This window comes from Heterocephalus glaber, unplaced genomic scaffold (assembly GCF_053883595.1).
Source record: "Heterocephalus glaber isolate CG9 unplaced genomic scaffold, H.glaber_assembly_v1.0 deba00001429, whole genome shotgun sequence".
NCBI lineage: Eukaryota > Metazoa > Chordata > Mammalia > Rodentia > Bathyergidae > Heterocephalus > Heterocephalus glaber.
The window spans coordinates 24,120,356-24,143,432 of NW_028258294.1; the positions used below are offsets into that span (position 1 = coordinate 24,120,356).

General features: G+C 39.1%; 1 protein-coding gene across 2 annotated transcripts; it reads right to left on the bottom strand.

Annotated features, from left to right (window-relative positions):
* Positions 1-363: 363 nt before the first annotated feature.
* Positions 364-23,053, bottom strand: Poglut3 (protein O-glucosyltransferase 3). Of its 2 annotated transcripts, XM_021237863.2 has the most exons (8): positions 16,865-23,053; positions 12,609-12,806; positions 12,145-12,431; positions 10,313-10,529; positions 8,413-8,609; positions 7,169-7,363; positions 5,653-5,757; positions 364-4,011 (listed from the first exon to the last, which is right to left on the bottom strand). In XM_021237863.2, exons 1-8 carry the CDS (start codon positions 17,061-17,063, stop codon positions 3,886-3,888), a joined length of 1,524 nt encoding a protein of 507 aa, XP_021093522.1. In that variant the 5' UTR covers positions 17,064-23,053; the 3' UTR covers positions 364-3,885. The 2 variants fall into 2 exon arrangements, with proteins under 2 accessions (XP_021093522.1, XP_087068483.1); XM_087212357.1 differs by lacking the exons at positions 8,413-8,609; positions 10,313-10,529.
* Between the last annotated feature and the right edge of the window lie 24 nt (positions 23,054-23,077).

Consider the following 23,077-nt stretch of genomic DNA (forward strand, 5'->3'; position numbering starts at 1 on the left):
GCCACCTCCCCCACCACCATCCTGCCCCCTACCCTCTTCCAGGATTAGCTATTTATCCCTAAAAAGAAACCCAAGACATTTCCCTTGTATCTGAGAAATGTTGCAATGTAAGGTTTCAGCTTAAAATTCCCTCTTCCATAGAAGTCTACAGAGAGGATCTGTCTTAGAAGAAATTTAGCTTTGGCTGCACCAGAGTTTGGAATGTGGTGGGTACAGTGGTAGCTGGAAAAGGTAAACTTGGTTCTGTGCATGTAAGAGCGATTTTTACCCTGCATTCTGGCCAGTTCTCTCAACTCTTTGGAGTCAGATGTACTTCACCACCTCAAAGATGATTTCCTTTCCTTCAAAACAAGAGCTTCATAGTTCTTTTTTTTTTTTTTTTTTTTTTTTGGTGCCAGGGATCGAACTTGGGACCTTGTAGTTGTGAGGCAGGCAACAGAACCACTGAGCTACATCCCCAGCCCAGAACTTTATAGTTCTAATAACCTTGGCTTCGTTATTCCAGAGGACCATTTGCCCTCTGTCTACCTTATTATATCTTCACAATCAACTAAAAATAATGGAGTCTAACTTAAATATATTTTGTCTAATATTGTATTTCTGTCCATGAAGAATGGAGTGATGGTAACAGAAGTTTGGGTTCATTTATTCATGAAGACAGTATTAAAATGAGATCAGTTCAGGGCCAGGGATTTAGCTCAGTGGTTCTGCCACCTGCCTTGAAAGTGCAAGGTCCTGAGTTTGATCCCCAGTACCAAAAAAACAAACAAACAAAAATGAGATCAGTTCAATTTTAGGTGGTGACAATTGCTTTTAAAAAAACCTCAAAATGTATCTCTTTTGGAGCCGGGGATTTAACTCAGTGGTGCCTCTGCCTACCTCGCGAGCACAAGGTCCTGAGTTCGATCCCCTGTATCATAAAAAAAAAATGTATCTCTTTCAAAGTTTTATATAGAAAATTTACTTTATTTACAAAGCATATATAATATGTCCATGACATAAAATTCTACACATAGATTTAAAAATAGCATAATGAAAAATATATCTATTTTCTTTTGCTCTTTATGTATTTTGTGCATTTATTGTCTTTTCTCATGTGGCATTTTTATTTTATAATTTGATTCATACTTATAAAAAATTAAATATTATCAAAAAGTATAAAGCAAAAAGAGATTTTTTTTAAAAAGTAAAAAGTAACAATTCCCTTCTCTCCATCCCCTTGTCTGGCACCGCATCTCCTTCCAAACTTTTCACCATTTTGTTTTTTATACAAATTGTTTCACATTATATATGTTGTGTAAATTACTTTTCACTGAACATTGTCATGGAAGTCTTTCATGATAGTATAGTTAAAGCTATTTCATTTTATTTAATGGTTTTGCTTGACACCTTGATTTTTCAGTATGTGTTTAGCCATTTCCCTAATGATGGCTATTTAGGGTGTTTCTGTATTAATGTAAGAACAAACATGCTGAATTTATTTAGACAAATATAGTTCTTATATTCACCTGTATATCCTTACACTTCTCTCTTCTTTTAAAATTCAGATTTTTAAATGAAAATTGCAATATTAAAAATGGCTAATGGACTATGTGGGTAATGTGTGAATTGAAAGGGTAAAAAGTTGGGGTTTTAGTAATTCCATTTTTACTAGATTATGTTCAAGTCAACAAATTAGAAAGCCATGTAAAACTGACTCTTTTAAAACACTGGGAAAAAAACCCCCAAAAACACTGGGGTCAAATTGGTGAGCGGAGGATATTTTAGACTAAGGCTGCTTGCTCCCTACAGAAATTCTGGGGAGGCTTCTCTTTATTTCTCAAGCACATTCTTCCTGTTCCACTCCTTCTAAGCTGTCTGAATTGTCTCAACTTGCTTTTAACTACTAGGACTCTTTGGAAGCAGATGGCATCAACTTAAAAAATTTAAGATGGTTCTAGAATAAGTACTATTAGCCTTTGGTACCTTGTGTGTGGCAGGGCAGAAGGAAGAAAGCAAATTTCTTTCCATAATTCCAGTTTTGACAAGCCCAACTCTGTGGACAGTATATTTAAGACACAGATTCCTTTGTCTATGGAATCAGGACAGTTTGCCCTTTCTTTTATACTTGTACACTTGTGACTTTAAATAGTTGATGGGTATTCAAATTTGCTTTGAATACTTAGTTTTGAGTACACTGAAATTCAGTTCTGAAATTCAGTTTTGCTTTTATCTACAAAGAAAAAGCCTGTGTTCTTAGTTCTCTTCAGAAAGAATGGAGATACATTTAGTTTGCTACATAAAACAAGCAAATAAAAAATATTTACAATAGTCCTGACACCTTAGGGCTGAATCCTGAACTGCAAATGTTTCTTGGAATCAGAGGATTGGTGCTTTGAGTAACTATCTTGTGTTTTCTTCAGTAAAATCTTGCCAAGAAGAAAAAAAAAAGAAATTATGTTTTTGCTTTTAGCCTAAAATTATATTACAATGTTATAGCATTTTCCAGATTAAATAAATATTTCAATTATGGGAGTAAATGTTTCTACAATGTGGGTGTGGCTAGCTTGTTTTTACAGCATGTCCTATAACAAACTAAATCTTGGACTGACAGTACTACAACGAGTGTGTAATGAATTCCTGGGCCATGACTACTATGCCTCGACCCTGTCCTAAAAGGCAGAGGCAATTTCCAAAGTCTTCCTCTTAGCAGTGAAACCACTGAAATAGATAAGAGGTGGAGTGAGGCCAAGTACTTGCCTCTGTTGTCAGATTATTAGTAAATCCCAGGATATCAGGATTCCTGAAGCTTATTGTAGAGGTTTTCAAAGATCTTTTTTTTTTTTGGTACTGGAGATTGAACTCAGGACCTTGCGCTTGTGAGGCATGCAGTGGAACCACTGAGCTAAATCCCCGGCCCTCCCAAGACCACTTTTAATGTTAGAAACAAAGACTCCCACTGGACTACCATTATTCTTTATCCAGTAATTATATAATGAAAGATGCCCACAAGATATTTTTACTGACATAAATAACTGTTATTCTTGATAGGTATACAACCCAGGTGGACTAGGAATTACCAGTTTAAAGCACAGTTTCTCCTTAATTATTTTTTCTTTGTTTTGAGACAGGGTCTCATTATGTAGTTCAGACTGTTATTAGACTATGTAGCCCAGGCTGGCCTCAAACTCACAGTGATCATCCTGCCTCAGCCTATTTAGTGCTGGGATTACAGGTGTGCATCACTACACCTGGCTCTCCTTAATTTTTATCTCAAAAATTAGCTAATAATAGGGCCAGGGATTTAGTTCAGTGGTGCTGCCGCCTGCCTCACAAGTGCAAGGTCCTGAGTTCAATCCCCCAGTAACCCCCCCCCCCAATTAGCTAATAATATATGAGCAGAGTTTTACAAAAGTAGTTCTTCTATAGTCTCCATGGTACATTTAACAAGAGTCATACTCTTGTTCCTTAACTATTCTTATCAGACTTTCCAAGAGGAAGCTGCTATTACTGAATGCCAAAAGCAGCTTGCAAGAGAAGTTATGCAGTAAGGAGGAGACAAAACAAAAATTTTTCTCTTCATTACTGGAAGAGATAGAGTAAACTGGGCATAAAAATAAGCCAGTGAATATAATGTCAGCAGGGTGGTTCATGTTTTGGCAAGCCTCTCTATCTACTATGATCTGCAAATATTCTTTTTAGAGAAATTTTGATGCTGATAATAGCAGTTTTTACTTAAAAGAAATTGATATCCAAATATATCTAGTAATACTTGCTCAAATACTGTATCCAGCCACATTATATAAAGCCACCAAGAGAACTGGTCCACTGGGTAAAGTCTTCTGTACTTTCTTCACACCTTAGCATTTAAGTCTTCCCTCACAAATGTAGCTGGTCTGGGTTGCATTAAAGCTCTTCCTTCGAAGGCCTTTTCCTATGGCACTGGCAAATGGATATGTTGTCATCCAGGTGAGGAACAAGTTCCATCCCATCACGTATCTCAGGTTTGCTGGACTGGCGCTTGGCATATTGCTGAAATGTATGTTTCAAGGCAAATGTAAGATTAGTCCACGCATAATTTCTATTGATACTGTCACCCGACCCTGCCCCCAATCATATATTTCAGACCAAAACCAAATGTCTGTTTTATTCTAGTCCTAAAATTACACTTTAACTTTAGTTAATGTAGGCTTAAATAACTGTAGTTACTACAGTTACACCTGTAGTTATAGGTGCAGTATTTCACAATCTAGCAAGGAACCCAAATCCACAATTTCAGGAGTAATTAGGAAGACTGTACCAAGGAACTGGGGGTTTAGCTCAGTGGTTCCGCCACCTGCCTCTCAGGCTCAAGGTCCCAAGTTCGATCCCTGGTACCAATAAATTAAAAAAAAAAAATCCCAGGAAGACTCTACCAAAGACTTTATGCCAAGCTAAATGCCCCTACTTGAACAAACAGCAGCTCTCAGCATTTATCCTCCAGTTGTTAACAGTAATAAACTGTTGAATATTGAGATTAGCAAAAAAGATGACAAGCATTTTAAGTTAAAGTTGGTAGCTGCACACTCCCTTCCCTTATGGGCTGCAGTCACATCTATTTAATAAATGGTGATAGCCCTGTAAATTGTTCTTCTTCTCTGGCTACTGACTGAAATATTCCTATCAGTTGGATGTTTAATTTCAGTAGTTCTGTGTCCAAATTAACCAGACATTCCCGGTGCCAGGCCAAAACCAGGAAAATGGTGACATGAGTAGGTGAGTCTGATTAATATTTTAGGGGAAGAAATGCCTACTATTAAAATTAAAGCTAGGCCAAGAGAGAAGACAGAACTCATTTAAGGAAAAGAAGAACCACTTCAGGTAAGTGTCGTAATATATCACTGTCATTCTGAGAGGACAGGGTCCACAGGCATCTAAGGAAATTTACTTTTATTCTGCCCATAGAAAAATAATTTTAGGCTAAAAATGCAAACATAATTTCTTATTTTTTGTCTTTCTGGAAAGATTTTACTGAAGAAGCACAAGGTAGTTACTCAAAGGAATAATCCTCTGATTTCCAAGATATATTTGCAGGTCAGGATTCAGGACTATTATGAATATTTTTCATTCACTTGTTTTATATAATCTAAATATTTGCTTCCTGCACTGTACCATGATAGCAAAGGCACAAATCTTAAGTAAAAAGGAGAACAAAGAGGTAACAATTTGAGCAGAAATAGAGACCTCTAGTCCAACCTTCTTGTTTTCTGGATGAGGAAAGAAGTTTTCTGAGAATTAAGAACACCTAAATTAGGAGTTCCATAGGGTATATAATAACAGAGAACACTGGGAAGATGGGAGGAGTCACTAATCTGCATTTGTACAGCCTCGGAGCTTGTTTTTCCTAATAGTGAATAGAGACTGGGCCCGGGATTTAGCTCAGTGGTTTTGCTGCCGGCTGTGCAAGTGCAAGGACCTGAGTTCGATCCCTGGTACAAAAAAAAAAATAGTGAATAGAGATTAAAATTTGGAGGCTACAGAGTAACTGAGCACTAGTCTTTCTTCCCACAGGCTGGGGCCTTGGCTGATGGAGTTACAAAGGCTGACTTGTTTACGAAGCAGGGGACAAAGTGCTTAGCCCATACATGTAATCTGAGGACCCTGGGCCCAGCAGGATGGATACTCTGAACTGACCTGTAGGACTCTGTAATAGTAGCAGTAAAGCCTGTGTGGCTGTAGCAGGTCCCTAGCCATCAACTGTCCTTCTTTTGCAATCTTCTTGGCTTCTTCATCATTTTCCTGAAGGTTTAAAAAATGAATGAAAATTACTTCTGTAGCCCACAAAGAAATCTAGGGGCAAGTGTGAGGTAGGACAGATATGCGGTTGAATGTGAGTATCAGTACAGATGGAACATAATGGAAACATAACTTAATAATGAGGGGATGGAAACAGAGTACTTTCCTAGACATGGCTAAGGGAAATGATCATATATATCTCACTCTAATTCCACAGTCCCCACAGTGCAACAATGCACATGTGGGCTCATCATGACTGCACTGATGCTTTCCTAGTTACTCATGAAGAAAGTGTGGAGCCCATTTTCTGTCTACCCTGGCCTAGTCCTCTTGCTTATGGGTAGAATGGATCAATTTTCATGTTAGAGTTTCTTTTAAAAGTTCCATTTAAATATATAGTCAGAGGGCCGGGGATTTAGCTCAGAGGTTCTGCTGCCTGCCTCGCAAGCACAAAGACCTGAGTTCGATCCCTGGTACCAAAAAAAAAAAAGAAAGAAAAAAGAAAAAAAAAGAATACTATTTGTAAAAAAAAAAAAAAAAAAAAAAAAAAAAAAAATATATATATATATATATATATATATATATATATAGTCAGAGCCAAAAACTTTTGTTGTAAAGTGGTAGCTATGAAAGATTATTGTCATCGTAATAGAAAAACATTACTCATTAGTACTCATAGATTGTTTCTTTAGTACCAGAAATAAGTCAGTGTTCCTAATAATACTTTCAGAAACTAGTTAATTTTCTACCATACTGCCAATAGGAAAAGCCATTTATTTGCTACCAATTGTGGTTCTCATGAAGGGTCACAAAAGTGATTCTACTCAGTTATTTCCAAAACCAAATATTGCTTCTCAGACACTCAGAAATAAAGTCTTATGATAGAGCAGTAAACTTTTATAGTTTTATAATAAAACAACAAAAGCTTTTAAATGCTGCTCCTTTTAAGAAAGGAATTCCTATTTTATGGGCAACACTTAATTCTTGAGATGTTGTAAAGTATGCATGGGTTAAGAACTTGTACCTTTTATCTATGTGAAGAAAACTAGACTACCATAATTACCTTAAACATTTTCTTATCCATAAAGCCCTCTAACTGGCCTTTTCAATATGTGATTTGCAGTTTGTGTGTTCTTGTTTTGTGCACATAAGCACAAATAGTGATTCATCTAGAAAAATCTATATTCTATGTAATAGTGAACTTCAAATTCAAAAGTCCAAAAATGTTGCCAGAGGGCATACAAAATGATTCTAATGTTGATTCTTTAGATATTTCAAAAGAATAAAAATTTCAGAAAATCACATTTCTTTTGATCCCATTATGTTAAATTAAATTGTGTTGTGACAAAATTCAGGTTACCAATACTGATGAATCTATTATTGCCTAAAGAAACAAAAACTGCAGGAAACTTACTCTGGCCCATTTAACTTTCTCTAGTAAGTCACTAAGATTTCTTTTAATTGGAACATAGTGTTTCCAAGGAATTAGTGCTCTGTAGAAATGTTCATAATATGGAGAATCCTGCTTCAGAACCAGGCTGTCCCCAAGCAAGAGATATGGAAACCTATATGCAGCCACAGTCCCATCCACATTCACCTGGTACTTGTACTGAAAGATTAAAAACAGAAAACATAAATAAATAGAAAAGCTTTTCACAATCTTTTGTTTCACTTCTGCTTCTCATTAACACTGTAAAACTAAATATAGAGGAATTGTTTTCCATTTTTCAAATTCTGGTGTTTAAAAGTTTTATTTTGTAACTTACTTTTCTCTTTGTATTAAAATCATAAGCAGCCTATAACAAATCAATTTTAAGAAATACAATGCATCTAAAGATGATAATTTTAGTAAACAGAAACGAATACCTATTTCAATTACATCTATGTAATGGGGAATATAGATTTCTGTAACTAGTTCTTAACACTATTTTCAAAAGTTCTGTGTTCATTAAAGCTGAATATTGATAACAATTTACACTTTCATCTATACATTATTTCATTTGTTCCTTATACTTGACCTATGAAACAGGAAAGCATTATTATACAGTTTTAGAATTGAGGAAACAGAAAACTGCAGAAGTAGGTGCTTTGATTTCCATTTCAAAAGCACTTTTCATAGACATTAAACCTCATCCAGGTATAATAATGTGAAGCAGGCATTTTTTTTACAAGTGAGAAACTAGTGTTCAGAGAAATTTATAAATCTCTACTGTGAGTCCCAATCTCTGGTTCTTTTCATTGTAACAGCCTGAGGTAAACAGGATGTTTCTAGCTCTGGTACTGGCTGTTGACTGACTGTAAAGCTGGGGATTGAACCCAGGGCCTTGTGCATGCTACACACGTGCACATGAAAGACATTTATATTCCTAGTATATTAAACAAATATAAAAAAAGGAGAAACAAATACACCCAAATCTCATGTCAACCCTTTTACTATATTATGACCATTAAATATATAGTAGTTCTGAGGTATTTGATGGACAAAGTTAATAACAACAAAAAAAGCCACAAGGCTTTGTATAATTCCCTGGGTCTGATAAGAAAGTGTGATGGTGTCTGTCAGTTCAGACAGAAGAAATCTGGCTAACCCCATGTATGTGGTAGACTTGTGATACACATTTACATTTCACAGCCATAGAGCAAGGCTCCAATACATACCTTAAAGAAATCAAAAAAGCCCATCAACTTGGCTTTTCCAAGTTCTTTTTCTTTCTCTTGGAAAAAGAAATATCCTGTAATTCCTGCATCTAGTAGCTGTGGGTTTTCTTTTGACATCTGTACCAATTCCAGCCTCTCTTCCCGACTATCTCTACCTCTGAAGAAAGCTTTCTCTGTTTTATTACTCCAGGGAGGCCCTAGAAGTTAAGGCCATAAAAATTATGATGATGAATTTGACATTTTTATATGGTAAGTATAATAATCTTTCTTAATCCACCATTGTCATGTAAGAAATTAATATTTTTCATCAATTCATCTTACAAAGGAGATGCTTTTCCCAAAAAAACATGGGATCAAGGCTTAATTTTCCAATGATGCTTTCAAGTTTATACTTTCAAATATACTTCTATTTGCTGTATTACAGAATCTTCCAACTCCACCTATTTGTCTACTAATAAGAATTCACACAAGTATTATTGTTTTCTATTGTGTAACACTAGGAAATACCCAAAATAATAATGGGCCAAGTTCAAAGCAAAAAGAGATTCAATGATTTGCCTTGCTCACCAGTACAACAGCTTCTTCTTCTTTGTTTTCACAATCAAAAATGAGCTAGACTTTTGTTCTTAGACAAAGTGACCAGAAAAGAACTGCATAATCGAGTAATCTTTAATACTCAGGTGGCTCAGAATTTTGAGCACAGGGAAAACATTTTTTCTAATATGCTGTTAATGTAAATATATAACTCAACTATATGCATATTCTTTATATTTTCTCTTTGGGGGAAGGGAATATTCTGGAAGAATTAATTTAATCTATTACTTTTATTCTAAACAGAGAAGTCATTGGTTAACACCTGTCAGAGTTCTGAGAGAAAAAAAAATCATAAAATGTAGAAACTGGAAGGGATCAATCTCTACTATTTTAGCATGTTTTCAGAAATTCACTGTTATTAAGTTAAAAGTTAGCCAGTATCGTGCTACATTATTACTTTTTATAGTTTTACAAGTCTCTGATCTTATCTGTCAAAAAAGTCCACTAAACAGAAAGAAAGACAAGGCAAGATTTTGTTCAACTCAAGGAGTTTGTTTGAAAAAAGGGCATACTGTGCCATAAATCTAAGCAGTGGAAAACAATTTAAATTTTTTAAAGGATCCAGAAAGACAGAAAAAGGAAAGGGAGTAATTCTTTTTGGTTTTTGTTGTTGTTGTTGTTGTTTTTTCTGGTACCAGGGTTCGAACTTGGGTCCCTGCGCTTTCGCAGCAGGTGGCGAAACCACTGAGCTAAATCTCTGGCCCAAAGGGGGTAATTCTTTACAAAATACTGGAGGATGTAATATCCAAATTATTTTATTATGAAAATCCTCTTATACTTGCCTAAACTTTTACACTTTTTAAAATTTTCATTTCATTCAGTGATTTAAAGGCCTTAGAGTCAGAATTTACTGACAACTTTACCAAATACATTATTTTTAAAAGGTATTTACAAATACCTTTTATTTCTCAAAGGCAACTCAATAAAGGTAGATTTGGGTACTGTTAGCCTAACCAATGTATCTTTCATTTCTGGATTGGAAGAATCCTAAACAAACCACTTTGACTAAGTTTTTTTTTTTTTTCTGGCACTAGGTAAGCAATTTAATACTGAGTTACATCCCCAGTCCCAGAGGTGCTATTTTTTTTTTCTTGGTTAGAAAGTAAGAATAGGGCTGGGGGTTTGGCTCAGTGGTTCTGCTGCCTGCCTTGCAAGTGCAGGGTCTTGAGTTCGATCCCTGGTACAAAAAAAAAACAAACCCAAGAAAGTAAGAATAGGTATTTAAATATTTATTCTCTTTGACTGAACATTCTTTTCACCTTTTTTTACTTTTATATTTTGTTCTTGGAGAGTAACCCTAATTTACCTGTATTTCCCTGAACAGAGAGAAGATCATTAGTAACACCCCTCATTGCTTCAAGCGTAGAGTGAGTGATATCATACGTTGGAAGGATAACATCTCTTGAATCCAGAGAGCCACACCAGGAAATGATAGGTATAGGTCCGGGGGTTTCATTGACTTTTCGATGCTCCAAGGGCCAATCTCCAAGATTAATATAAAATTCTAAATCTGGGAGATGAACCTAAGTAAACACAAGTCCAGACATTGGTGCTGAGAGGACCTCAGTCTTTGGTACTAAGTATTACAGTTCTGGGCTTTCTAAATACTTGTGATAGACCTGACCATTTAAAAACAGTAAGAAGAAGCAGGGCGTGGTGGTGTGTGCCTGTAATTCCAACACTCAGGAGGCTGAGGAAGGAGAATCACAAGTTCAAACCCAGCCTACACAAATTAGTGACTTAGTAGAACCCCGTCTCAAATTAAAAAATAAAAAAATGTGTGGGGAAATAGCTCAGTGCAAAGGTCCTGGGTTCAATCCCCAGAATCACACACACACACACACACACACACACACACACAGACCAAAAAAAACAAACAAGAAAATTATTTCTATAGAGCTACAGAGATAGTAACACAAGCACAAGATACAGGGACAGAGGCATGATTCTTGGTGTAACTGGGAAGAGAGCAGTGCATTTAGGATCAAAAACCCACAATGTTCTCATATGCTCGCATGGTTGGCTAGGGGTAAGGGAAAAGCGACTGCTGTTGAAAGTAAGAAGTGATGGCAGCCACACCAGCACACTTGGGAAGCTGTTTATCAGGACAGCTGGTTTTGGTTTAGAAAACTACCTCTATGGTCTCTTTAGATGAGAGTGATAAAAACTGCCTACCTCTACTCTTTACCCTACATGATCAGGAACAAGAAAGAACAAAATTGCTCTGCTTAAGAGGAATTCAGAATTCTGCAAATGTGGAAAGAGGGGCTGAATAGCAGGTTAACAGAAGGCTGTTGGTGAATATGGAGGGTTTGAAGACAGGGGTCCAACCACATTTAGTAAGAGGCCAAGATCTGAAGATCAGGGACCACCAGTGAGAAATTCCCAGACACAAGGATGAGTGAGCAGTCTCAGTACAGGGAGGTTTACCTTCTTTTTTTTTTTTTTTTTTGGTACCAGGGATTGAACTCGGGACCTTGCGCTTGCAAAGCAGGCGGGGGCGCCACTGAGCTAAATCCTCGGCTCTGGAGGTCTACTTTTAAGTGTTAGGGTTTTTGTTTCTCAGTGTGCACTGATACAAAATAATCTCTATTACTCCAGCCTTCGACAAATTGTGCATACACACTCTCTTCTAATGATGTCTATGGTAAAAGCCGAAAAATATGTTCCAAATTCAAGTCATTTTGAAGTAAAGAGAAGGAAACAGCTGCAGAAGGTGAGGGAGTCCTGTGGAACAGAGAATGTACAGAAGTTACCTAGAGGCTGTAAACAGCTGGGAGTTCTCAGAAACCATGGCCTTGCCCTGTGTAGCCTATTCACCTGGGATGGGGCTCAAGCCCTTTAGTTTAAATCTTTTTTGGGGGGGGGGGTTGTGCCAGGGATCAAACTCAGGACCTTGCACTTGCAAGGCAGGCACAGTGCCACTGAGCTAAATCCCTGGCCCACCTTTAGTTTAAATCTTACAGGAAGAAGAAAGGTAGAAGATCCTCAGATATAGAGAATTTAGAACACTCAGGTGGCACACATGGAAGCCTGAAATCCATTTTCATCCTTTGCCTTTATAATTCTAACCACTTAAATGTTACAACAAAATGATTAAATTATAGTGTTTTAGAAATAAGTCAATCATTTTCATACCTTTCTTGCCAGTGACAGCAATATCTCATCAGAGAACATTCTGAAGTCTGTATATTTCCCTAAAGATCTCCGGTAAATGTGGTTATTGAGAATCGTGTAATGGACAATGGCACCCCTCTCATCCCCAAATCTTTTGGGAACTTCATTTAGCATCTGCTGGAGGTTGATGCTGGGGAAGGAAGTGAAATCTTCTTCAATCTGTGGCTCGTTGGTTTGACAAGAAAGAGTTTTCTGCCAGGCTTGAGGATCCTGTTGTGGACACTCACAGTACTCATGGTACACTGGTCCTAGGGAAGGGGAAACAGACAGATCACGCATGCTTAAAATTTTAACTAGATTGAACACCAGGGAGTATGTATACAATGTTTACTCTGTTGAACATGACTTCGGGGTCAAGACAACCCATTCTGAAAGGCATGAGACCTACATGCAAGGCCAGCTCTGGATTATTAATAATCACTTACCTTTCAAAATATAGGGAGACTGTGCCACATGTTCATCACCATAAAGGACCTCTATCTTCAGGCCTTTGTGGACAGTGTCATATAGTCTATATCGCACCAAAAATGTCCCATCATTCCTGTCCAAAGGTTTAGGGACATGAATCCGGACTACCTCTTTAGGTGAAAGAGATTTGACTAGTACTTTGAATAGTGTTTGACCTGAAAGAGAAAGAAATACAAATAACTCTACCACTTCCAATTATTATGCCTTAATTATTGGACAGATGCCTCTATATAGGATTTACTTTGTCCTGCAGCATCAATGATAAACCTTGGAACTATGCCTGGCTTATGTCTTCAAACCAATGATCTGACTTCACATTTGATTAATTAGTCATGCAATAAAGATTTATTGAATGAACAAAATCAAATAATAAAAAAGGCAAAGAAGAAATGAACTTTTTTGGCTATTTGATCTTTTCTTCCTTAAACACTATTAAAGCTTAGGCAGTGAAAAAGTCAAGAACTCTAAGAATGAGAGACTTGTATGGTAATTCAATTTTCTCCTTGTAAATTATATGTGTTCTTTATATTTTATACTTGGGTATCAAATAATCCTCTTTTTTTTTTTCTGTACCAGGGATTGAACTCAGGACTTTGTGCTTGTGAGGCAGGCGTGGTGCCACTGAGCTAAATCCACCGGCCCCAAATAATCCTCATTTCTAAGAAAATTTCTCTTTTTAACCCAAATTCCAAGTGCTTCTTCTAAGCCCATTTCCTTAGATAGAGATTATACCTAGTTACTAAAACTGTGCACAAATACACCCACACACACACAACACACACACACTTATATATACATCTTTGTAAATACTAAAGTTAACTTCTCAGATTCTATTTTCTCAGTTTGAAGTGAAAATTACATTATAATGATACCTTCTAACTCCAAAACTCTGTGGGTTTTCTGTTCTAGGTAAGTATACTTACTTAACAAACTTTCCTTTTTCTATTAGCTGATTGTAGACTTAGAAACAATACTGTGCTGATTAATGTTGCCATAGTATGGGAATAAGCGTTAGAGCCTCAGAGTATGGAAGATTTACCATTGAGATCACCATATCAAAAGGAAATGTTAAAAGAGTGGTGAGTCCTCTGAAATCCACAGCCCTAGCAAACAGTAAGTTGTGACCAAAATTGTCTTTCATCTTACATCTATACTATTATGAAATTAAGCATATTTAAGATATATATTTAAATTTTTTTTTAAAACTTATTTCTTCTATTTTTAGTTTCTCAATCTAGTGAAGATTCTGTTGATCAAGGGTTTTATCTTTTCTTGTAGATCAAGAGAAATGTTTCTCAGTCTCTTCAGTTTAGTTAAAATAATGCGTGGAGCATCTGACACTTTACAATTAAGTAATTAAATAAAAAACTCATATATTTTAGGATCCTTCAAACAAGTGTGATAAAATTATAAAGAAATCTGCTCAAATAAATGAACCATAATAAAAAACAGTGGATGTTATAAAAGGTAATATAATCTGATATGGCAGTATTAGAAATAGTGGCCGAGTACCTGAATTGTATACAGTAAACCCCCTTGAAGTCGGCGTCAGTCATTCATGGATTTTTCCTTAGAACCTAACTAATACTTGTTCATGGAAACCCTCCCAATTTTGCAGAAACGGAAATATCTTCTGCAATTTTTTGGCGGGAGGTTTGCAAGTAGCCAATCCCAGAGTGTTATTCAATTCTCCTTGCTGCTGATTGGCTGCTTCCCTGTAACCCACCTCACAGATACACCAGCATTCCTGCATCAGAACACGTTGCTGTACTGCCTGTAGTGTTCCCTTAACCTAAGAGAAACATTAAACAATCTTTTAAAATGTTACATTACTTTAAACATTTGAAAGTAAAAAAAATAACATAATATAAAGTTTACTATCCTAACTTTTTCTCCTTGCTGGGGACCAAACCTACTGTTGTGGATGTGCTGGGCAAACATTTTACCACTGAGCTATATTCCAAGCCCGATCCTGTTTTTAAGTATGTATATGGTTCAGAGTGTTAAGTATATTCACATTGTTGTACAAGGGATCTACTGACCATTTCACCTTGCAAAACTGAAACTCCACACCCATTCAACAACTTACATTTTCCCCTTCTCCCAACAATAATTATTCTACTGGTTTCTGCAAACTTGACTACTTTGGATAACTTATATAAGTGGAATCTAAAAGGTTCTTCTATTTTTTGAAATGGTCTCACTATGTGATTCAGGCTGGTCTTGAACTCACTATGTAGCCTAGGCTGGCTTCAAACTTGCAGTGATCCTCCTGCCTCAGCATTCCAAGTGCTAGGATTACAGGCGTGGGTCACCATGTCCAGCTAAAGGTTACTTTTAAAGGCTGTCAAACATTCCATTACATGAATGCACCATACTTTAGCAATTATCTTATGGTTGGCTATTATCATAATTATAGTAACTAATTATAGTGCTGTGGGAGTATCCTTGGACATAAGTCTTTGACCATATTTGGATTATTTTCTCCAACTGCTACAGAAAAATTATTTTCTTGGAACATTTTAACAATTTGTTCTCTAACAAGCACAAGATGAAAGTGACTATTTGATGGTGTCTCCTGGTTCCCCTCAGAGCTCTGAGTACTGCCACTTAATGGTAGCCTAGGCCTGTAATCTGAGCAGTCTGGGAGGTTGAGTCAGGAGGATCTTGAGTTCAAAGCCAGCCTAGACTACATAGTGAGACCCTGTCTCTGAAAAAATAAAAACAAAAGTCACCGAAGTAGTTAAGAGTAGTTGAGAGGCAGATTCTTGTCACACCTCAGCTCAAAATTCTCCAATGGCTCTCTTTTATTTCTAAAAATCCTTTGCTTGGCATTCAAGGCCCTTGAAGATTCCTGGATACAACCTGACTCCCTCTTTCTGCTTGGCATCTTTAAATTTATTTTCCTGAACCCGCATTCTTCTGTCTCTGGGCGACTGCACAAGCCATCTGCTTGCCTGCCAGCAAACCCTCTCATCCTTCAGATTTCTACCCCTGCCATCTTCCTGGTGTCCTTGGCCGATTATGGTAGCTCTCCAGTGTTTTGCCTGCACTCTACCTTCCTCGTAGCAGTTATGTTGTACAGTGATGCGTAGTTATTTGTATATCTGTTTGCCCAACAAGTTGTAAATTCCCTGATGGGCTGGCACTGCTTTATATCTCCAGCAAGCTTACCAAACATAGTTAAGTAAACAGCAAGTATTTGTTGGATGAGTGAATTTAAAAAGAAAATTTAAATTCAAATTACACCCTTAAAATCCCTCACTTTGGGTAGTAACTCCCCTTCCCCACCCTCCCCAGACCTCCATGTCCCCAGGCCCACTTTCCGAAGGTAAGTGCAGTTTCTACTTGTGCTAGCTGAGAACCAGGCCCTGGGTTATTCCGATTGTTTCTCAGGAGCCCTAAACTTTGATATAAATTAGCAGATCCTGACTGGCAACAATTTAAAACCAGCAGGGCAAGTTACTAAGAAGTTGCAAAGGTAAAATGTGGAGAAGGTGGTAGGAATACCCATCAGAAAGAGATTCAGGCTAAGATCATCCTCAGCAGAGAAAACGTCAAATGATTTCTACTAAAATTCATTAATCCCTTTAATCTGCTTTCAAGAACTCAAAACTAGAAAGAAAATGAAATAGCTCGAAAAACTGCCTCTCTCCCCAGCCCCCAGACATCTCCTTTGGGTAGGAGCCCAAAGTTTCACCAGCCCTGAAATCCGAGACCACTCCAGCCGCAAAGGCACTCTCTGCTGCCCTCACCCTTCAGACCTCTGGGTCGGAGGGGGAAGGACCATCCTCTAACACAAGACTCACACCGCATTCTTCCTCACACCCCGGGCGCCCCTCCTCCTAACGTCAGTCCCTGCTCTTGAAACGCGGAAGTGCCCCTGCAGTCATTCATTCATTCAATTGGTTTTGTTTTGTTTTGTTTTGTTTTGTTTTGAGACAGGGTCTCTCAGGTAGTCGAGGCTGGCCTTTGAATTCCCTAAGTAGTCCGGTCTGGCCTCGAACCCGCGGCGATCCTCCTGCCTCAGCCTCCCAAGTAGTGGGATGAGGGGCTCGCGCCACCACGCCTGGCTTTTAGGGTGAATCCCTCTCTACACCGGGTTCGGCATGAGGAGAGAAAAGGAGAGAGAAGAAAGGGCCCCACCGTCCCAAGGGGGTGCAGCGCAGGCCGCGGGGCGGCGGGGCGAGGGGGGCTCGCGGCCGGACGCTACCTGGGGCCGAGCGAGTGAGGTTCTGGCCCTGCGCGCTGACCGCCTGCAGGTAGAAATAGCGGACGGGCAGGACGGCGGCCGCCTGCAGCCCGGGCCCCCACACCAGGCTGCGCGGCGCGCTCACCGGCGCCTCCCGGGTCCCCGCGGCCAGGAGCGCCGCGAGCTGCAGCGGGAGGAACAGCGCGGGCGGGAAGCGCATGATGCCTGCCCGGGGCTCGGGAGGGGAGGCCGGGGCTCTGCGCGCCGCCCGCTCCCGCCCGGTGCGCCCCGGCCCTCCGGCCCCTTCGCCGAGTCTGCGCCTCTCGCCTCTCGCCTCCCGCTTCCCGCGGTTCACAGCCCTCTGTTCAGTCCACGCCCCAGCTCTGCTCTCGCCTCTTTTCCGCTCCGGGTCTCCCCGACTCCTCCTCCTTTTCCCGACCCACCACGCTCCCCTCTTTCCACACGTGTTTCCTGAGCACCCTCTGAGTTTGGGCCGGGCCTGGAGTGAGTTTGGGCCGCGGGCCTGCGGAGTGCGGCTCCGAGCTGCCGGCCCTGCCGTGGGGAGGAAACCTCTTTGCCCGGGCTGAGACTGGCTGTCTCCCTAACGAGCTGCAAACTGCTGCCTGCCTTTCGCTTTTGACGATTTTATCCGCAGCGGTTAATTCCTATTTTCTTCTTATCTGCTTGTGGCTTGAATCTATTTTAAAACACAATAAAACCTTCTGAGGCCGATGAGCCCAAGGGACACACCCTAGAACGGGACGGAGGTTTCTGTACCCTCAAACCCAAACGCTCAAAACCAGGCCCTGGGCCGCCCTCGGTCCATCTCAAGGTTTTAATTGGTTCACTCAGCATTTTTGTTTTCTCAAAGTTTTACCAGTGCAGATTTTTTTCCTGCGTTTTCACCAGTTCTCTTGACCCATTTTACAAATGCTGAGCAGAGGTTACAGATTGTTCTTCCTACTCTAGGGAGATTGTCAGGAGTTAACTGGTGAATTGTAGGGCTAACCTTGGTATTACTTTGCTTGATTAATTTTATTTTCTGGAGTTGTCTGCATGCTCTGTTCCAATTATTACTTTAAAAATTCTACAGAACAGGTAGGGGATTTAGCTCAGTGATTCCGCCTACCTCACAAGTGCAAGGTCCCGAGTTCGATCCCCAGTACCAAACACACACACACAAAGTACAGAACACATTTCATTCACACTTTTCCAAGATCAGACCAAAAAAAATTTTTTTAGAGAAATGATCTGAGGGTTAGCTTCCTTCTATAGTAAAACATGGCCTAATCAATTATATAACTTGGGGCCAGTAATGGTGCTGCACACCTGTAATCCCAGCACTACCAGCACTGGCAGCACTCAGTAGGCTGAGGCAAGAGGATCACTACAAGTTCAAGATCAGCCTGGGCAGCACAGTGAGTTCAACACCAGCTGAATTACAGAGCAAGACCTTGTTTGAAAAGAATAGAATTAAATAAAAATAAATTATATAACTTGGGATAATACCCAACCTTTGTTTATATATTTTTTGAGAACTAATCAAAGAAGCTACATAATGGCATCTGAACACCCTACTTAGCAATACTGAATTTATTGCAACTTTCCTTTCTCATCTTAATACATCCTTAAAGAGCGTATCTCTTTAGATCAATGAGTACCTTGACTAGATCCCCTATCATTAATCAAATTTCATTCATTCAACGTTTTTTTTTTAAAATTGGGGATTGAACCCAGAGCCTCAGTACATGTATCACTAAGCCACGTTCACAGCATTCAACAAACATTTAGACAGTTTCTGGTATATTTTAGAAATACTATTGTTAGGCAGACATTAGCAGGGTTCAAAATAGCAGCCACTCCCAGTTAATTATAGAAATATACCAATGTATAATACATTTATGATCATTTGTTAGGTGTCAAACCCAAAGCATCCCAAAGAGCACAATGACATCTTAATGTTACACATTGTACAGTTCCTTCTGATACCACCCCTCTAACTCCAGAACAAGGTAAACTGCATTCCTGTCTGCAATAGCCTACAACTCAATATCAGGAAGGGAAATACTCTAAAGGCCCTCCTGGCTTGGGCTGGGACCTGGTTTAAATTAAGAATTTATCTTTAGTACTGGTTGTGGTTGAGTGTGCCTGTAATCCTAGTTCTTGGGAGGCTGAGGCAGGAGGACCACTGTGAATTTGAGGCCAGCCTGGGCTACATAGTTCAAGGCTAGCCTGAACTACAGAGTGAGATCCTAAAAAATTTTTAAAAAACCTTTTTTTAAGGATTTACCTTTTTAAAATTTCTTATATGATTAAAGCCCCTGAGGAAACATTAACCATCTAAAAAGGATAGGAAGACATTTTTCAGTGCCTAAGTAACTTCTAAGTAAAATGGTGATAAGCATCATAATTACCCCAGTTCCCTAGATCTTGGGAATAACTCTTAGGTGCATAAAAATGTATCCAAACTCGAACTCAGAGCAGATGCCTTTGTGGCACTGCCTGCCTTCTTGCTTGCAGGCATACCTCTGTATCTACTTTAAAATAAATTCTACCTGTACTTCTGTACAGCCTATGTGTCTTGACTGAAATCTTCCATCAAAGGCACAAAGAATTGAAGAGCAAGGAAGTGAGAACCCGGTCCCTCACTGCTGCAGGACCTGGCTTCCTGGTAACACTTTGACTTCAATGTGCCTGTAGTTTAGTGGAGAAAAAAGAGTCAGTATATGTAGTGTATAGGTGTTCAAATAGGGTTGTCAAATTCATTTGAGACTATCCTTCTTACAAGCTAACAATTTAGCCTTTTAGTGTCCCATGGATGTTGTCAAAAAACATGATTCCAGACCAGGTGTGGTGTGTAGGGGGATGCTGTGAGATGTGTCAAAGCCTGGGTGTCTGAGGGTACCTGAGGACACAATCCCGTTGTGTAGTGCAGGTGCACGATGGAGCTTCATTATAGAATAATGAATCAGCATAGACAACCACGAATGCGCCATGCAGTCTGCAAGGTCGCCCAGGATGTTTTGTCTTACTGTGTCTCAGTAAGCTGATAAAAAACTACTATAAGTGCTGTGCTGGAAAACAAAGTTTGTTTCCTACTTTTTTGTGATATCTGCTCCATGTGTGTTCTTTTCTTTGGGAAGGTTGCCTGACTGGGCCTCCCTTATCCTACTGACTCTGACATGGTGGCACATGCCTGTAATCCCAGCACATAGGAAGCTGAGGCAGGAGGATCACTGAAAGTTTGAGGGCCGCCTGGGCTACATAATGAGTTCACAGTCAGTATGAACTATATAGCGAGACCCTGTCTCAAAAAATCAAACCCAAAGTAAAAAATATAAGAGAGACAAAGACTTTACTATTTACTGTCAAAGTAGTAGCAAGAGTTTCATGGTCTTTCTTGGTTTCCTGTGCCTTCCAAATCCTATAGAGGCAATGCAAAGGGTCCATCATAGATGCCTGAAGTGAGTTGCATTCCAAGAAGGGAATGCTGAGCTTAAGGAATTTACCACGTTTGAAGTAAACAATTAAGCCTACTAGATGTAGGTAGGGAGATGTTATCTCATGACTCAGTTTGCTTGCTGCAAATATTACTCTGAGAATGGCCTGGGTGAAGAGCTATTAGTGACTTACATTCTTGGCATGCTTAGCAAGAATGTTCAGGATGGTCAGGACCCATGGCAGATCTCTTTTAATTACAAGTGGAGTATTCTGTATACTACACATGAAAGCCAGGTGACCTAATCTTGGGGGAAGCACAAGAAGCTTCCTGAAAGTGATGAAGTCCATGTTGAGCCATGAAGATAAATAGGAATCAGCTGCATAGAGAGAGGGTGAAGAGAAGATAGATGTGTCATGTAAAAATTTGACATGAATAATATACTTTAATAAATGTCTCATTCCCTTTCACATTCATTTCTATATGAACTCCAATCTCAAATTGTTGTCTGTATGACTCTGGAATTCAATACACTTCTATAAATTACACTGGTCCCTGGAATCTTTACATTAACATCACATAAAATTCACAGCTTATTATTTCCCATGCCATTCAAAACATTTCTACCTTTTCTCCTATCTCTTTCTGTCTCCCTGTATCTCTCTCTGTGTCTCTGCCCCCCTACCCCTGTCTCTCTCTCTCTCCCCACAATCCACATGGTTAATAGTGAGACATGGCCTTACCCTTTGGCTACAGTTGATTGGCCCATATTTTGGGACCCAACTCATGCTGAACTAATCAGAATCCTTTTCCTGGGAGATTAAAATCAAGGTTAGAGTATTTCAACTTGTAAATGATTGGTCTGTATATTCACTAATACATAAATTCTACTTAGGTGTACAAATAATAAATTGTACACATAGCTACATATGTATTTATATATGTATGTATTTATATATGTATATTCATACATATATATATATTTCTTCGGGGGGGAAGCAGTCTTTACTTCTCTGTCTTCTCTCCTGTTCTAGAATATAACACTTATCCCTAACCTGCTACAAAACAGCCAATATTAATAGCCTAGTATATATCTCTTCATATGTAGCCATATATGTTCCAGGTTTTTTTTGTTTTTATTTTTTTTGTTACTGCTTTACGAAAATGAGACTTTGCTTTTCAACAGCATCTCACTGAAATTCTTCCAAATCAACCTATTTAGGCCTATCTTATTTTTCTCAATAATTTCATAATATTACATATGTGGATATTTCATAATATATTCAGCCATTTCTTATTAAGTGTTCCCTTTTTTCTAGCTTTTGCCACAAGCATTGTGGCAATAAAAATTTTTATGTGCAAGTATATACATACTAGTGTTTTTACTTCTATAGGAGTGACTTCCAGGACAGATGAATGTGTGACTTGTGCTGACCCACCTGACATCCTGATTCTGCATCTTTCTGGTCGTGATGGAGAAAAATCTCTTGGCAAGTCCATTTCTGTGGCACAGTTTCAGGAATTGGAGTACAATCTGCTCAAAATCTGTCTCCTCCGCCATCCTATTGCGTTTGTGAGAGAAGTATCCGGTAAGAACAGTAGCCCACCATGGCTACACCATGGTTCAGGCTGAGAACAATATGGAGGCAGCAGTGAGTCACAAGACTCCAGCGGTAGACTCCGTGCTATCCACGCCTCCAGCGATACATACCCTTTAAGATTTTTTTTCTGTTTGAACCAACTGGAGATGATCTTGTTATCTACTACAATGTGAGAAATAAATGTACTTGCGCAGACCTCCCAAAAAATTAGACCCACGAGGAAGAGAGAGGAAGGCTTCATCCCCGCTCTTGCAGGAGTGGTGCCGTTACACAGACTCACCGGAGCGGAGTGGAGAAGCCCTGCGCTTTCATTCCCAGCTCGCAGGAGTCCCAGCCCCATCTCCCGATAACCTTTGCTTCCCTCACCTACTTTCCCATTCTGCCCCTTCTTCCCTCTGCATTCCTTCTGGTAGTTATTTATGGCCTTTTGATTCTCAGGACCATAAATCAGGAAAACCTGTTTAGCAGTAATCTCTAAACCTAGTACTTTATCTCTGATGTGAGTCTTTTTTTTACAGTGTGTCCCTGACCACTAGTTGACTCAGCTAGAGTGGTAAATGAAATATGGACCAATTAAAAATATCGTTATCTCTTACACACTACAAAGTCTAGCTGATTCGGTGTATTTTAAGTTTTAGTAAAGGACAGTGAAAACATTTTGATTAAAATGCTATCTGTATCCAAGATGATGACTTGGCAAAAAGATTTGTCTTTGTGGAGAAAGGCCTTTGGGTAGCCCTTCTAGGAAAGATCAGTACACTTAATACTAGATAGGCAAGAACAAAAACAAACACACAAAACCAAGGCTGGGCATGGTGGCACACACCTGTAATCCTTTTCTCTGTAAATGTGAGAACCCCTATAAAGAAACATCAGGCTCTCTTAGTTCTTCTACTATGCATCCAGATGTACTGATCTTCTGATGTTGGTTTTTTGCTTTTGGGGCACAAATGAAAGAAGAGAGAAACAAGCCACAGTTTTCTGTTTGTTTGTTTTTTAATTTAAGAGCTGGGTGTGATGGCACACACTTGTAATTATAGCACCTGGGAGGCTGAGGCAGGAGGATCACCAGGAGTTCAAGGCCAGCCTGAGTTACATAGTGAGTTCAAGGCATGTCTGAGCTATATAGCAAGACTCTGTCTTTAAAAACTGAAAAATTTAAAAAAAATCCTGTATATGGAAAATCTCATTCAA